Source organism: Oreochromis niloticus, linkage group LG13 (genome assembly GCF_001858045.2).
Source record: "Oreochromis niloticus isolate F11D_XX linkage group LG13, O_niloticus_UMD_NMBU, whole genome shotgun sequence".
Taxonomy (NCBI): Eukaryota; Metazoa; Chordata; class Actinopteri; order Cichliformes; family Cichlidae; genus Oreochromis; species Oreochromis niloticus.
This window is the reverse complement of record NC_031978.2, coordinates 31,384,343-31,402,578: the sequence shown is the minus strand read 5'-3', so window position 1 is coordinate 31,402,578 and position 18,236 is coordinate 31,384,343. Positions and strand designations below refer to the sequence as shown.

At 40.5% G+C, this 18,236-nt stretch overlaps 1 protein-coding gene across 1 annotated transcript in view; it reads right to left on the bottom strand.

Moving 5' to 3' along the window:
• Positions 1 to 17,815, bottom strand: part of slc2a15a (solute carrier family 2 member 15a) — a 44,027-nt gene extending 26,212 nt beyond the window's left edge. The window contains exons 1-3 of the mRNA XM_003456688.4: positions 17,637 to 17,815; positions 10,815 to 10,913; positions 725 to 885 (exon numbers count right to left, since the gene is read on the bottom strand). Coding sequence (XP_003456736.1) covers positions 725 to 885; positions 10,815 to 10,913; positions 17,637 to 17,681 — 305 coding nt within the window. The 5' untranslated portion in view covers positions 17,682 to 17,815. The remainder of the gene's footprint in view (positions 1 to 724; positions 886 to 10,814; positions 10,914 to 17,636) is intronic.
• Positions 17,816 to 18,236: the final 421 nt, after the last annotated feature.

The following is an 18,236-nucleotide window of genomic DNA, read 5'->3' as shown; positions in this document are numbered from 1 at the left end:
GACTCTGTGCACCCTGCCCACCACCTGTTTGACCCACTGCCCTGTGGACGGTGCCTCAGGCCAAACAGGTCCCAAACCTCCAGACTCACAAACAGGGAAATCAGGATTCTTAACAAGCACTATCCCCCCACCCCTGACCACCCACCCACCAATCTGAGCCATGGTGAGGCCACTCCCACACAGACTCTCCTCAGTCCATGCACTACTTCCAAGCACTTTGCAACCTGTTCTTCAAATGTGTGCCTTTTCTATTGTGTGTCGTCCACTCGTTTGTAGATATCTCTTCTGTTTGTTTTTTTATTCCTGCTGTCTGACTATTTATATTTTATACCTGCATAGTTGGTGTGGAGCACCCATAATTTCATTGTACATGTACAATGACAATAAAGGGCTATTCTATTCTAATCTATTCTTAAGTGCTTTCAACCTAACATTCAAAGACATTCATACATCGGAGAGCAACTTGGGGTTAGTATCTTGTCCAAGGATCTTTGCCATGCAGTGATGATAAACTTCTGTTAAGGTATTTTTCTGGCATCCCATCTGCCAGAATATTATGGTGTTTTTTTTTATAATTTTATTTTTACAGTGTATCTTTACAGAGATTTTTTAAAATTATATTGTATGTTGCATATATGAAATTTCAGTCCACACATACCTTACAGTAGCATGTCTATACTTCTCAGTAATTACATTTCCCAAAAAATGAAGACGAGTGTTTTACCTGCCATAGCGTGTGACCAGCATTCCCACAATGAGTGAACCCAACAGACCTCCAACAGCAAATACAGACACAGTGAGAGAGTACATGAGGGTCAGGGTGTCCTCACTGAGTCCTGTTCCATTGCGTCCCACCACTGTCTTGTTGTAGAAGTCCTTGATGTACTGACAGTGTGAGGAAGAGCACAAATAGGACGCATTTAGATAACACAGACATAGAAATAACATAGAATAAAAATGGGCAGAAAAACAAAAAAGTATGAAAGCAAGACATCGATCCACCCATCCATTCATCTATGACCGGTACAGCGTCGGCATCATTCCAGTTGCAGCACCAATTTGTCTGTTGATCTTGCGCTCCCCTCTCCCCTCCCCTCACTCGTGAACAAGACCTAGAGATATTTAAAGTCCTCCACTTGGGGCAGAAACTTGCCCCTGAGCCGGAGTGCGCACTCTACCCTTTTCGGGCTGAGGGCAATGACCTCTCCACCACTGCTGACACCACGTTGGCAGAAGAATTAAATAATCTCTTCTTTCACTTTGAGACAAAGAGCCCTGACACAGCTGAGCCGCTTCCAGAGTCCACCAGCCACGCTCTCTCGTCCTCCAGGAACAGCAGGTGCTGAAAGCTGTGAACAGGAAAGTTGCTGGGCCAGATGGAGTACTTGGTAAAGCACTTTGTGCCTGCGGTGACCAGCTAGAGGGAGTCCTGACCGGGATGTTTAACCTCTCACTGTCACAGTCCACTATCTCTCCGTGCCAAAGTCATCTGCTCCAAAGTGCCTCAGTGACTACACACCCATTGCTTTAATGTCTGTAGTCATGAAATGCTTCGAGAGGCTTATGCTGCTATACATAAAGGCCTGCCTTCAACATAACCGGGACTCTCATCAGTTTGCCTACAGGGTAAAGATAAATCGACAGAGGACACCATTCCCACAGCCCCGCACACATTCAGAGCTTTTGTTGTATCTCTTTTTTAGGTTAATCTTTATATTTATAATAATCCTGCATTTTAATTTCTTTTAGCTTTACTGTCCAGTTTCTGTTCATGATTATAGTTATTAGTATTGTGTTCTTTCTTTTATCTTCCTGTCTTCAGTGTTTCCCTGTATTTAGTGAAATCTCTGTCACCCTGTTGGTGTTCCCTGTTTAGTTATTTCCTGATAGTCTTGTGTTCTTATGCATTGTATTCAGTTTTTGTCCCATTTGATTAGTCACAGCTGTGTCTCATCACCCTCCTTTGACTGCCTATTTAAGACTTTAGTTTGTCTGACTTAATTTCTATTACTGGCTGCCACTGGACTGTCTGCTCACGTTTTTAAGGTCAGATTTTGTTACAGAAATAAGAATGATTTTAGAGCAGCTTGCTAAACGTGGCCCAAAAAGTTTCAAGACCGCCCCCACCCCCCCAATATACTGAGGTGGTGTGGGATCATATTGACAACAAATGTTTCAGAACTATTCCTGACGTCTAAAAGAAATTACAAGAAAGCTTCCCAAAGAGTTTAGGCTGTGTTAAAAAGACAAATGGGGTAATACCAAATAGTGACTCAAGCTTATTAGAACTGAACAGTTTTTGCCTTGGATATTGTATTTCTATGTATATTTGTACATAAATAAATGCACAATTTTTCCATTTTCATTGCAAAACATAAAGAATCTATGTATGTGTGAATTCATCAGATGTTTCCTAAATACAATTCAATAAAAAAAAACATGTATTTGTGATTAGAATGGAAATCCTGTCTTTGTGTCATGTGGCTTAGACATCATGGTTTCATAAGAGCGAGACAAACCTTCAGTTTTCACTCTGATATTTTCTGTTATGGAATTAAAGCCACAAGTCTTGTCTGAGCTAAACCTCCTGATCAGTTTACACATGACAGCACGTGTTAGCGTGAACTTCAGTTTCCCCTAAAGTAGAACCATGTGTTACATGCCAGGAAAACTGACAGACACATGCTGTTACTCAACTAGTAGCATGCCTCGTCTTTCTTTTTCTTTTTCTGATCTTCTTTAACAACAAAGAAGATCATTTTTATTTGAGATTTTCATTACCCACGTGTGAACTGAGACCAGTCATGGACCAGCATTTTTCAAACCGAATATTTATTTGTAACAAATATCAATAGACCTCTCATGACTAGGGATGGGTATCGAAACCCGGTTCTTGTTGAGAACCGGTTCCCACTGTTTCAATTCCTTGGAATCGTTTGCCATTTTTGCAAACGATTCCCGTATCGATTCCAGTCGCCCCGAATGACGTCACCACGTTGCAGAGCGTCATTTACCTGGCAGGGCGCCTAAGCGGCTCAAACGCTCAAAAGTTTGGTTATACTTTACCAGAACGGATGACAACAGGGCAACTTGCAATACTTGCAAAGTAGATATTTCATTTAAGGGAGGAAACACTACGAATATGCAAAAGCATTTGCTCACAAAACACGCGATAACCTTAAATGAATGTCGTGTTTTTAATTCCGCTCCGGACTCGTGAATCTCAACCCAGCAGCAGCGGTAACGTTTGCACGTCCTCTCCCGTTAATGCGACAGGTAAATAATCAGCTAACAGTGCATATTATGTTAGCGCGATCTGCTTTATTACAAAACCTGCCATTACTGTGCATTTAGGTGACCATGATGAGACAGACAGAGTCTGGCTGGCAGTTCTCGCTGCAGTCTACCGGTAGCGTCTCCTTTCAGGCCAGGATAGACGAATGTGACCGAGCAGTGACTAAGTTTGTGGTCAAAGGCTTGCACCCATTTGCCCCGATTTTCGGTAAGTGAATGTGTTTAATTGTAGGCAGGGACATTACTGGATAGTCTTGTGTAATTGCTACAGAATAATTTATGTTATACTTTGTTATTGCTACAGAAGAATATTTATTTTATTATTTTACATTTACAATTTTTTCCTGGGGACCCTGTGACACCCCATTGAAGAGCCGTAGGCTGTGGATCTCTTAAGATCTCACTGTTGGGTTTGTAAGGCCATGTTACTCCTAAATTTCTATCTTGTTCAAAGAGAAGATATAAAACAAAGTTCTAAGCTAATCGACCTTAGTGTTCTCCTTTTTTAAAAAGAATCGATAAAGAATCGAATCGTTAAACAGAATCGAAAATGGAATCGGAATCGTGAAAATCTTATCAATACCCATCCCTACTCATGACTGGCAAGAGCACTCAAAGACCAAACCCCTTTGGGTTCCCTGATGATCATTATTATCAGATATATTTTTCAATCAGTAAAAGTAGCAGTTTGTCTTGTGACAGATGTACAGTTATCAGGTGCCAGCACCTACCCCTTTATGTGAACATTTATTTTACTACATTCAGATAACTTTAGCTTTAGTAAGGGAGGTAATAGAGTAAATATACTCTTGGTTCTAACCCCAGCTGGGGCCTTTCTGTGTATATATTCTCCTTGTGACCTGACTTGACCCTGACTTTTTCTCAGATGCGTACATGTTTGGATAACCGGTTTGTCTGTTTACGCCAAGCTGAACAGTGCTGAATTAGCAAAAGCAATCAGCAGCTGAACTGGTTATTATCAGTTCCTTTATTATATTTATATTTATATTTATATTTATATTTATTATACCTCTCTAAATGTGACTATCCAGAGTTGGGACCAGGAAGCAGAGTTGCAGTCTTACACGCCTCTCTGCAGCTTCTCTCCTCCTGCTACCCCCCAAAACAATTTAAACATTAAAAAAAATCACAAAGAAAGAACAACATATATTATCCACAACTGCACTAAAGAATAAAGCAGTGAAATGTGAATTAATACACATTAGCATTCTCTCTTCTAAGTCCCTGTTAGTACCTGTGAATTAGCAATTCATTAGCAAATCGATTTACTCTGCCTTACAGAAACCTGGTTGCAGCAGGATGATTATGTTAGTTTAAATGAATCAACACCTCCGAGTCATTCTAATTGTCAGCTTCCTCAAAGCAAAGGGGGAAGTTTTTATCTGATTTAGTGCTCAGCTCAGATAAAATAATTATTGTGGGTGATTTTAACATCCATGTAGATGCTAAAAATGACAGCCTCAACATGGCATTTAATCTGTTATTAGACTCAATTGGCTTCTGTCAAAATGTAAAAGAACCCACCCACCACTTTAATCACACTCTAGATCTTGTTTTAACATATGGCATAGAAACTGAACATTTAACAGTGTTTCCTGAAAACCCTCTGCTGTCTGATCATTTCCTGATAACATTCACATTTACAATAATTGATTACACAGCAGTGGAGAGTAGACTTTATCACAGTAGATGTCTTTCTGAAAGTGCTGTAACTAAGTTTAAGAATATAATCCACCCGTTGTTATCAAACCCAATTCCCACAAGACTGCTCAAAGAAGTCCTACAATTAATTCATGCCTCAGTCTTAACTATGATCAACGTCTTGATGCATTCTCAATCATCCAGGAAAGTAAATCTCCAAAAGTTGAATCTGTTCATCTGGACGTAGCGTTTTGTGGGAGAAACGTTTCGTCACTCATCCAAGTGACTTCTTCAGTCTCAGCTGACTGCAGGTTTCCCCAAACCTTATAAACAGCACATTTGCATAATGACTGAAACCAGCCCACTGAAGGAACAATGGGCTGTGAGGTCAGTTCCTTAATCATAATTATGCAAATTCTCATGACCATTGATCAACAATCACTGACCAAAACCCACTGATCAAAGAACACTGATCAATGGCCATGAGTCCCATTCACAGAGAGTTGGGGAATGGCTGCAATCACAGCATTGTAAGATGGCGACCGATGTACCCTTAGGCCCCCTCCTCGATTCAGAGATGGTCTTTCCCTTTTCACGTAAATGGCCTCCTTGATTCCGTGCTCAAACCAGCGTTCTTCCCTGTCCAGGATGTGTACATCCTCATCATTGAAAGAGTGTCCACTGGCCTGTAGGTGTAAATAAACTGCAGAGTCCTGGCCTGATGAGGTAGCTCTTCTGTGTTGTGCCATCCGCTTCGCTAGAGGTTGTTTGGTTTCCCCGATGTATAAATCCTGGCACTTAACAGCGTACACTATGTTACTCTGTTTGTGTCGGGGGACCCGATCCTTGGGGTGGATGAGTGACGAAATGTTTCTCCCACAAAACGCTACGTCCAGATGAACAGATTCAACTTTTGGAGATTTACTTTCCTGGATGATTGAGAATGCATCAAGACGTTTTAACCCACTTTGGCAAGGACTGCCTAAAGCTTGTACGTCAGTATGAGCAAACAGCACGTAAGATGGCGGACTACAGGAACCACCTGAAATTCAGCCTCAGATGCCAACAAAACAGGATTACTCCTAAAAGTCTGCAAATGAGCTCTTCAGTTAAAGGCTTCCGGGCAACAAAAATCCTCCAGAAGGCACAGCATCAGTTGCTTAATGAACGGGTGAGGCAGACAAATTTTACCATCGACATGCTAAAATCTCAAGAGGAGCGGATCCGACGGAGACTGACTATGCTTTTAGATGAGAATACTCTTAAAAAGGTGTTTGACTTCACTGAGAAGGCTCGTCTAGCACAGCACAAGAAGTCTAAGACCAGGCAACAAAGGAAGTTTGACTTACTTTTTGTACGTCGGAAACCACCACAAAATACGGAGAGTGTCCTCAGTGGCCAGAAGAGACAAGGATGCGACACGGAGGATGTGGACAAGTGGGTGAAGAATTTGTCTGACAGACAGCTCACCCAAACAGAGAAAAACATCCTTGCTAAAGGGTTGAATTTTGCCGTCACACCGAGACAAATCCCTCTAGTGGAGCTGATCACAGCCACAGAAACAGCAATTCGTAACAACAATATTGCAGAAGTGGAAGCAGAGCAACTACGGACGAAAGTTTCGGCCTGTCTCAGCAATGCAAAGCCCCCAGCATCCAACATCACCATGGAGGAGAGGAAGGCACTCACATCACTTAGTGATGACAACAACATTATCATCCTTCCGGCAGACAAGGGTAGGTGCACAGTTTTGCTTAACCAGAAAGACTATCATGAGAAGATTTTGTCACTACTCAGTGATGAAAATACTTATGAGCCCCTGAAACGAGACCCAGGAAGTGGCTACAGGAAGAGGGTGATAGACTGTCTGAAGCAGTTAGAACAAGACAAGGCTATCGACCGGACCTCATACCACAGGCTGTACCCAGGGGAGTCTACACCAAGTCTGTATGGTTTACCGAAAATACATAAGCAGGGTGCACCTTTAAGACCAATTGTCTGCATGATCAACTCGGTCACCTATAACATCTCCAAGTTCCTGGCTTCGATCCTCAACCCGCTGGTGGGCAGCTCTGAACACCACATCCAGAACACCCTGGATTTTGTTGAGAAGGTGAGAGAGGTCATTATGGAGGCAGATGAAACCATGGTCTCGTACGATGTTACATCTCTCTTCACTTGCATCCCAGTCACGGAAGCGTTGGAGGTAGTCCGTAAGAGATTACAGGATGACACCAACCTCAGCAGCAAGACCACTCTCAGCATCGACCATGTGTGTTTGCTTTTGGAACTGTGTCTTCATTCCACCTACTTCACATACAAGGGTCAGTTCTACAGGCAGAAACATGGGTGTGCCATGGGCTCCCCAGTTTCACCCATCGTGGCCAATTTGTACATGGAAGAAGTGGAAAAGAGGGCTTTGCTATCCTACCCTGGAACACCACCAAGCCATTGGTTCAGATATGTGGATGACACCTGGGTGAAAATCAAATCTCAGGACGTACTACATTTCACGGATCACATTAACTCGGTGGACCGACACATCAAATTCACCAGGGAGGATATGAAAAGTGGCAGGTTAGCCTTCTTAGACTGTGAGATTTCCATCAGTAATGGGGGACATCTAAAAGCTGACGTGTACCGTAAACCTACACATACGGATCAGTCTTTAAGGTTTGACTCTCATCATCCACTGGAGCACAAACTGGGTGTCATCAGGACGCTACAACACAGAGCGAACACCATCCCCACTGACACAGCGGCCAGGGAGGCAGAAGAACAGCACATCAAGAAGGCCCTGAGTAAATGTGGTTATCCCAACTGGACTTTTGTCAAAGCTGGGAAGGCACCTAAAGAAAGCTCCAGCCGATCCAGGAGAGAAGGACAACCGCTGCCCAGGCGAAAACCTGTAGTGATCCCGTATGTGTCAGGAGTATCGGAACAGTTGAGACGCATTTTTTCTAAACACCGCGTCTCTGTGGCTTTTAAACCCCAAAATACGCTGCGCCAAAAACTGGTCCACCCCAAGGATCGGGTCCCCCGACACAAACAGAGTAACATAGTGTACGCTGTTAAGTGCCAGGAGGATTGCCAGGATTTATACATCGGGGAAACCAAACAACTTCTAGCGAAGCGGATGGCACAACACAGAAGAGCTACCTCATCAGGCCAGGACTCTGCAGTTTATTTACACCTACAGGCCAGTGGACACTCTTTCAAGGATGAGGATGTACACATCCTGGACAGGGAAGAACGCTGGTTTGAGGGCGGAGTCAAGGAGGCCATCTCTGAATTGAGGAGGGGGCCTAAGGGTACATCGGTCGCCATCTTACAATGCTGTGATTGCAGCCATTCCCCAACTCTCTGTGAATGGTACTCATGGCCATTGATCAGTGTTCTTTGATCAGTGGGTTTTGGTCAGTGATTGTTGGTCAATGGTCATGGGAATTTGCATAATTATGATTAAGGAACTGACCTCACAGCCCATTGTTCCTTCAGTGGGCTGGTTTCAGTCATTATGCAAATGTACTGTTTATAAGGTTTGGGGAAACCTGCAGTCAGCTGAGACTGAAGAAGTCACTTGGATGAGTGACGAAACGTTTCTCCCACAAAACGCTACGTCCAGATGAACAGATTCAACTTTTGGAAACTATGATCAACTTTTCTCTGTTAATGGCCTGTACCACCTTTACACTTGCAGTAAATAAACCATTACTTAAAAAGACATTACTTGACCCAGCTGTCTTAGCTAATTAATCTTCCTTTTATCTGAAGAATTCTTGATGGACAAGGTATAAAACAGCAAACTGATCAGCTGCAGATAAGTGCTTTATTTGAAGAGTCTCAGTCAGATGAAAGTGGTGTTTGTGAAGGCTACAAATCATCTTCATATGTCCACTGACAGTGTGACAGTGGACTCAACTCTGTGCTTGTCCTGTTGAACCTCAGTATTTTATTACAGTCAGTTTATTCAAATGGAGAGTCCTCTTCATACACTAAGGTTAATTATGAAGTTACACACAGTTCTGTACTATGACCAATCCTATTTACATGATACAGGTTTCCCTTAGTTAGTATCATCAGAAGGCATAGCATACATTTTCACAACTTTATCTACACATGAAGCCAGATAACACAACATAACCAAATGGCATTACCTTGGCCTCCAGAAGCACTGTGAGGATTCTTGGACTAATTTGTCATGAGGATACATCTTTTAATGCACATCTTAAACAAATATGTAGGACTGCTATCGTGTATTTCTGCAATATCTCTAGAAATATCCTGTCTCAGAGTGACGCTGAAATTTTTGTTCATGCATTTATTACTTCTAGGTCGGACTACTGTAATTCATTTTTATCAGGTTGTCCTACAAACTCCCTGAAAAACTTTCAGTTGAACCGAAATGGGCAGTGAGAGTCCTGACAGGGACTAGAAAGAGAGAATGTATTTTCCCATATAGGTGTCTCTTCATTGGGTCCCCCTTAAATACAGAATTAAATTTAAAAAAACTCTTTTTCACATACAAGGTCTTCAATAATGTCACGTATACTTTATTAATCCCAATAGGGAAATTAGTCCTCTGCATTTAACCCATTTACTCAGTGAAGCAGTGGGCAGTCAGCAATCCAGCACCCGGGGAGCAGTATGTGGGGACGGTACCTCGCTCAGGGGTACCTCAGGGTAGCCCTTCAGTGTATTTGATCCCCCAACCCGACCTATCGCTGCCCCATCTTATCTTAAAGACCTCGTAGTACCAGTACCCTGTCATCCCAAAACAGCACTTCAGTCTTAGATTTCTGGCTTACTTGTTGTTCCTAGAGAATTTAAAAGTAGAATGCGAGCTAGTCTTTAGCTTGTAGAACATGAGAATATCAGTCTTTTTTTTTTTTTATCTCGGGGTAACTTTGAGGGCATGTGCTCCCCTCCTTCAGACAAACTGTCGGTTTCAACAGAAAACACCAAAACTGAATACCAAGTAATTCCGGTAACAGCATTTTTTACAAAATACCAAATAGTTTGTGTTTAAATAAAGAATAATTCCAAGTGAACCAATCACACATTCGCACATAAACAAACTGACCAATTAGCAATTAAGGGGGTGGTACTGGCTGGCTGGTTAAACCTAATGGTGCCCAAATAGGCCCTGGACTGAACCACTACTACAGAAAAATGCAAACAAGTTAAAATTACACGTAGCAATCACAGGAACTATTAAAAAAATGAATAAGAAAAATCTTTGTCCTTCTCCATCTTGGAAGGAGGTGAAGCTGTGCCAGAAATGTTTAAGATAAGATAAGATAAGATAAGATGGCCTTTATTAGTCCCACAGGTGGGAAATTTGTTTTGTTACAGCAAAAGTGCAAAGTTATGTAGCAGAAATTAGAAAACACTGGAATGCAATAAAATACAATAAAATAAAATAAAATACTATATACAATAGAATAAAATAGAATAGAATAATATATACAATAGAATAAAATAGAAATACAAATACTATATACAACTGAGTAGGAAAATACAAAAACACAACTTCGTCAGAAGAAGAATTGCACGTATAGCAGTCTTATTGCACATGTGTGGGTTTGTGTGTTTGATCAGCTGCAAAAGCTTGGATATCTATGTTGGCCAAAAACAGCAATTTTGAGTGTCTGTATGATCAATCAATATTATCGGGACTACAAATGGAAACTTAAATACACTGAAACCAGAAAGCCTCCAAAACCAAATTCCTGGCACTTGCCATACAGAATATAACTGGTGCTATAAACAAATGCACTTATAATTACACTTCAATAAACTACTTTACAGATGTGTGTGTGTGTGTGTGCATGTGTGTGTGTGTGTGTGTGTCTTACCACAGCAGGGGAGTTTACGACAGCCAGATTGTACCCATAAAGCATAGAGCTCCCAAAGGAGGTAAGGAATGCCACTGCCAGCAAAGAGGCCGTGAGGTGCTGTAGACAGAGCATGAGAGACACATTAACAAGTAGGTTTCATGCAGAGTACGATGGTAAGGTCATTTCTTCTTAAAGTTAAAACAAAACATTTTATACACTGTGTGAATAAAAGATCAGTTAAGTTTTAAATTGTAATTTTTTCACCAACATTTATAAATCTCTGATTGCATGACAAATAAGAAAGTTTGTGTAAAGCAATCAGATTATAAACATTACTGTGTGAAAGTCTTTCACACACACTTTCTTTATATTTAGCTTCTAATCAGTCAGACTTTTACATTTCTGGAAGTCTTTCACTGTTTTTCTTTGGACACTTTTTTATTCATTTTCAGTCCACTCATTGTACCTGACTTTTAGAGGAATTTGTAATTGTTAAGCTATTTAACGCTGACTCATGAAGGCACCAAACCATTCCAGGAATGAACCAGTATTATGTCTACATGTAACAGACAACTTACCAAAGGACTCTTTAGACTCTTTGTTTCTATATCATCTTGTAAAAAACTATTAATATAAAATTTATTACTGTCAGTTTGACAGACATACCTGCACCAGGTAAATGAAAACTTGGTGCATCAGCATGGTGTGTGGTGCGTGTGGTGTGGCAGACATTTTAAAAGATCTACACCAGATGAACAGAAAGTGATGGCCTTACATAATCCAGCAAAAGACAGATACAGCACCTGAGAGATGCATTTGACCCATCTACTGTTCACAGAATTGAACTGAACATCTGTGCGACAGGTCTTATGGAGCGATGAGGTACAAAAGTAGGTACAAGGTACAACAGTGTGTCTACAACAATGTCTAAAACATGATGGAGTCGCTCCTTTGAAGTTCAGCATAGGGTTATCTTGCCAAAAATAGAAAAATAGTGTGGAAACATGGAAAGAAGAGCTTTGGAAACTGTAGGTTTGCTCAGAGTACTGTCTGACATGGAGTTGTGTGCTGGCTTTTGTGTGGAACTGGGAGTTGACAGGATTTGTTTGGATAATGAGGATATACCTGGACGAGACTGTGACTGTTGCTACTGCTTTAACCTTTCTGATTTTGCAAAATATTCACTGTAAGTAAATGCACTGTCATTTATTTGGAGCCCTGCATTTGAGTCCTGCTTCTTAGGTCACTTTGACAGAAGTGGCATCTCCCTCACTGGAACCTCAAGGCTTGTCATAATTTGAGGCAATCTCCATTCAGAGATATTGAGACAAGATTCTACAACCAGTGACAAGCCCATGTCTGCAGAGTCTGGGACCAAACACTGTCCTCCAAGATGACAACTCTCACCCCCATAAAGCGGGGTTTATCAAAGACTCCCTCAAGAATTTGGGAGTGGAGAGGATCGAATGGCCTGCCTGTAGTCCTGAACACAATCCCTTCGAACACTTGTGGATCAGCTTGGGTGTGCTGTTCGTGCCAGAGTGACCAACACAACCACAGGGCTGACTTGAATCCCACTGGAGTATGTGACTAAGCTGGCCTTTTGATGTGGCCATCTACCTGCGCAGATCACTTTCACACCCGGAGAGTACTAGAAGCGCTGTGAAGGTCATGACTTTTGAATTCTCCAGTTATTCAGTATAATCCACCTGGCACTGCTGAGAGAGAGGCTGGAAGGAGCAGGAGTCGACTGTTACCTGACTGCTTGGACAATCGACACCCTCACTAATAGCAAACAATATGTGAGGCTTCAGGGTTGTGTGTCTAAGGTGGTGGTATCTAGCAGGATGCTCTCTCCCTTCCTCTTTACCCTGTATAGACTGGACGTCAGATAAAGCACCAGATGAAACCATTAAGGGTGAACACACATGGTTTGGACTTCAAGGACACGCACACATTCCTGGGTGTTTACCTTAACAATAAACCGGACCGGTCACAGAACACTCATGCTCTGTACAAGAAGGCCTTCTGTGGTGGCTTCTGCTGGGGACTAGTAAAGAGGGCCAGCTTCATCCTGACAGCAGTCAGACTGTACCCACACACGATGAATAGTTAGATTATTATCACTCCCACTGCACTTTAGGTAGATATGAAAAATAAATATCCTGGTGTATTCTACCATATACAGTAACCATTTTTACACAGTATAGTACTGTGGCTTTTGTGTACACTCTTTTTCTTATTTATTAATTAATTTTATTTAATTTTTTAAATTTTTCTAATATAGCTCTAATTCACCACATCGTTACGTCCCTTGTGCTGCAGTAACAATTGGGTTTAAATAATGTCTATATCTTTGTCTGTGGTTTTTCCACATGTTACTGATGTCCCTGTTTGTTCAACAAATACATTGTTAAATTGCCAATATGATGTTATGGGTACTAATAGAGAAGATTTGGCAAGTTTTTCATGGGCACAACCCCCAAACTCAACTGCTGCTCGACCCACAAATGCATTTTCCTTACGAACATAAACAGGCTTTCCAATGGTTTTAGACTTTTTGTCAAGTAGCACTTTTAAAACAAAGAAATAATCAAACACCTCTTTTTGTGCTAAGTCTGTCTGTAAATTTTCATCAGTGGTTAGATTTATAAATCTCTGATTAAATTTTTTAAAAATTCTTTTTTCATATGAGACAAGGTGTCCTATAGTGGCCAGATCTATATATATAAGGTATTAAGACATCATCATACATTTTTTAAACCTGAGCATTACAGTGTATAATTTTCATAGTAATAGTAATTTTCTGATGAGTCTGGGGCTGAACTGCAGTCAAAGACACAACACTAGAACTAGAATGTGTTGTACATCTCTCTCCATGCCCTTTCCTTTTATACATCACTTGATAATATTTCTTAAAATTCTTTTTCGAGGTCACTTTCTCTTGGACACTAACATTGAAGGACAAATGCTTACCTAAAATAGGTACTCAGGTTGACGACGAAATTTGAAAATGATGTATAAACATTGCAGCTAATATAAAGTGTAAACTGGTTTTTCACAACCTGTATTTGACTATCACACAAAATTTGAACATAGTAATTTGAAAACAAACAGACAAAAAAACTACTCCTCGCCTTCAGGGGCAGAATTATCTGAACTAATGAAAGATGAATTCAATTCAATTCAATTTTATTTACACAGCGCCAAATCACAACAAAAGTCACCTCAAGGCGCTTTATATTCTAAGGTAGACCGTGCATTAACAGAGAACCTCAACAATCAAACGACCCACTTTGAGCAAGCTTTTGGCATCAGTAGGAAGGAAAAACTCCCTTTTAACATCATCATAGGTTTTCTTTATGGAATACAGTTTTGGCAAAAGCTGCACGTGAGAAAAAACATAATCTGAGCTAATAATTTCATTTCATGGGAGCAGGTATTCATTGCCAGTCGCACAATTAAATTTCTCAGGCATAAATCCAACAACCCACAGGCGTAGTGAGTGCTATAGTCTCAAGTTCTTGTGGGTTGCTGTTTGCAATAAAGTTTCTCAGTTAACTACCAACAGTTATTGTTTGCTTTGTAGCAGTGGAAATACTGACAGCTGACTCTGGATTACGTTAATGCTGAAGAAATCCTTTAAACCACAAGGCAAGCCTGAAGCCTCTGCACTGCTGCCCATTAGTCTGTTATAGATTTTAACATACCTTTTATGATTAAAAAAGACCCATAAAGAGGATCAGGAAGTGTAGTGTGCACCAGGATCTAGCAATTATAACTTTGGCCAAACAGAGAAATAAACATGGCAGCAAAAAGCTTCTCAGTTAGCAGGAGACACGTTAACTGCATATAAAATCAAAGTGAAGCCAGTGACAAATAAGTACAGTGGTGATAACAGCTACAGGTAAACTTCATTTTCAAAAAGTCATAAAATCCTCAAGAAAACAGTTACTGATGTGTAGCACAGGTCACTCTTTCACAGAGATTTTTCATAAAAAGATAAACTATACAACGGCAAATATTTCAATACTTATACATCAACTAATTAAGTTTGGTGTGATTACCTGCTCCAGCTTTAATGACTCAACAACTATACAGAGTTCGAAGCTGTCCAATTTTTCTTTAATAAATAGCTTTAAGATTTACACAAAAATCATCATTACGAGGAGCATGCATCATTCTTAAAGAAAGGAACATTTTCCTTAATTTTTCTTTTAATTCAAGTGAGCAGTATTCCTTTCAACCAGCAACCTGCAGGAGCGTGAAACTGTAGCAGACACTCACATGCATGGTGACTGCTGAGTTCACACACCCAGTTATACACCACTATACATTTATTCATAAGTTATTATTAATCTTTGGCTCGCTTCTCTTCAATCTCGTCTCTTGCTATTGTGATTTGACACTATGTAAATTCTCTTGAACTGAACTGAACTGCATTGAATTGGGGCAGCACAGTGGTGTGACAGGTAGCACTGTTGCCTCACAGCACTGTGTAGAGTTTGCATGTTCCCCTCGTATATGCGTGCATTCTGTCCTGGTGCTCCTACTTCCTCCCACAGTCCAAATGCATGAAGGGTAACAGGTTAATTGGTGATTATTCTACTTTGCCCATTGGTGCTAATGTGAGTATAAATGGTTGTCTTTCTGTGTTAGCTCTGCGACATACTGGCAATCTGTCCAGACTGTACCCCGCCTCTCATCCTATGGTGGCTGGGATAGCCTCCAGCAACATGGAATCTCCTCTCAGGCCTCGTAACAACCAAGCTGAGTAGGTACATGAGTAAATATATGAAAACTACTGGAAATAACACCACAGGGCCAAAGTACTAAATCCTGGTTGATAGGCAGACTAACCTTAGTATCTCCTGGACTGACTTCAACAGAGAGCCCTACACATGGATAGTGGACTACTTGGCAGAGTAAGAGCTAATAGTCGGCTAACATCCTTCATCAGAAACTTCATAGAACAATGATATCACACAAGTAACCATCAACAGCAGAATATGATGATATGATGGACTGTCCCTACTCTTGTTCTGCATAAGGTTCCACCCCCATCCATGTACTTCCTGTACATGGATGACACTGAGCTGTACCGCATCAAGTCACTGATCCACCTCACCAGGACAGCGAGTACATCAGCATGTCACTCAGACTGGATAAGTGTAGCCGAATGGTTGCAAAGAGGGAAAGTGATAGGACTGAAGGCAAAATGGCAGATATGATAGCCACAAGTACCCGCGGATCCCACGGGTCAGCTAAAATCACAGGTGCGTTCTATTAGTCCATTTTGTTTAGGACGGTTCTTAACTGAGAGACTTGAACCAGAAGCATCTGCATGGAGCAACAATAAGAGCTGTTATATTTCTCCAAATACTAAGCAAAAGAGCTTCAGTGCTTCCTTTTTTGCTTCCTTTAGCAAACACTAGACAATCCTTTATGAAAGGGGAGGATAAAATACTGTCCCATAATTCACTGTGATGGGCCATCTGACCATGAAAACAATCAACATAAAAAACAAAGTGAAGCATAGTATGGAAATGTTAATTATGACTGCATTTTCTATTTCATTCATAACCTGTTAATATATTTAGAACTCAGAGGAGAACTCTGAGCATCACATTGCTGGAATAAAAACCATGTATTGTTGAACTGTTGTTGCAGAGCAGAAGGGTTTACGGGTTCAAGGTTATGATCTATATTAACTTATATAAGTGTGCTCAATTTTCTGTATAAAAAATGTTTATTAGTAAAGTCCTTTGTTGTACTGAAGTCTTTAGGATTCATTTTTACTTCTCAAAATTTGAGACTCATGCATGAAGTTTGAGTTAACATTATCTAAGCATGTTGCAAAGCTAAGATGTAGATGGGCTGGTGTTCTTTATTGTTGATACGTGGCTGTTTGTCACACAGTCTGTGTGCTTGGTTAGTTTAAAATGCTACTTTTGATGTTCTGATGTGTTTGGTGTCCAACATCATTAGCTGCACACGAGACCATTCCTGAGTCGAAACACATATTGAGACTTATTTCAGCTTGCTCTTCACCAATGATGAGTCATGGAGTTATTGATTATTGTTTGATACATTTGAACAGGAAGACAGAAGATCAGAAAATCGTGTCAGTCATGAAGTCCATAAGTCAAGTTTTTTATCCAACTTTAGTGTTGGATAAACAACACCACTGTGTTAACATTTCTACTATCCTCTCTATCTTAATGAAAGTGTCATCCAGAGTGTTATGGTGAGTCTGTTTTACAAAGGCATTTAACATTTTCAAATTTACATTTTCTACTATCTACTAGGTTACTACTTGTGAAGTACATTACTGAAAGCATTCACATCTATGGAGATCACAAGATGGACTAGCAATAGAAAAAGATTTATCAGAGGAGAATTTAATGTAAAATGAACTAACCTCTCACTGGTACTGTAAAGCTGTATTTGGTGTAATATACAAATAAAAAAACTGATTCTTACAGCTGAAAGTTTTCATTGATTTTTACAAATGAACATGACAAATTAAATTCAAAATGATTTCTGTTCACTCAGTTATTAAGCTTGACCCACTGAAAACGTTATTTTGTTTACTCAGTTTCCAAAAATTGGTAAATCATGTCTCATTTATTTAAAAAGAAAATCAGCGATTTCTTTTTACCACAATAAATTTGTTTCAACTTTCAACCTTACTTAAAAATTGTGATAAAGTAGAGGGCCTCTTCTCGATATTAAATGCTATTAGCTGATATAATTAATGTCCAGCACAAGATGGGATCAGTCAGTTGATAGCCTCAGTTCTGCCTCTGACCTGTTTAATTCCTGTCTGTCTGTACTTACCGAAGTGATTTTCCCCGACGGTGGAATTAAAACCTCCTCAGCCATTTAAGAAACGTGTCAGCTGGTCCCAAAAAGTAAAAAGAAAAATGTGTTTTCTCTACACTGCAAAGAATCTCATCGCCTTCGTAGCAGATGTGGTCAAACGGGCTCTCAACCACAGACTGAAGTATTCCAGGCTTTTTCTCCAATGAGCAGTCTGTTTGCCACCAGTAACAAACCCACATAATATCATCACATGATGGAGAGCAGCGTGACAGAGTTGGAGAAAAGCCTGCTGGAAGCAATTAGCTCTAAGTGAATTCACTAAGAAAGAAAAAAGATGCTAGAGACAGAAGGAAAGGAGAGGAGCGAAAAATGCGTTTGTAATAAAAGTAATAGAAAGGGAACACCAAGTCAAACAAGTTATACGTGTGAGACAGGAGAGACGTCAAGAATGAAGGCAAAGAGGAAAGAGGAGATGAAAGGGAGTCGAAAATACAACAGTAGAGAAAAGGAGATGAAAGTAGGGAAAAGGGGAGAATGACAGCTGTGACAGGTTTGTTTTTGTTTGTTCGTTTTTTGTTTGTTTCTTTGTTTGTTTGTTTGTTTGGGGGGGGGGGG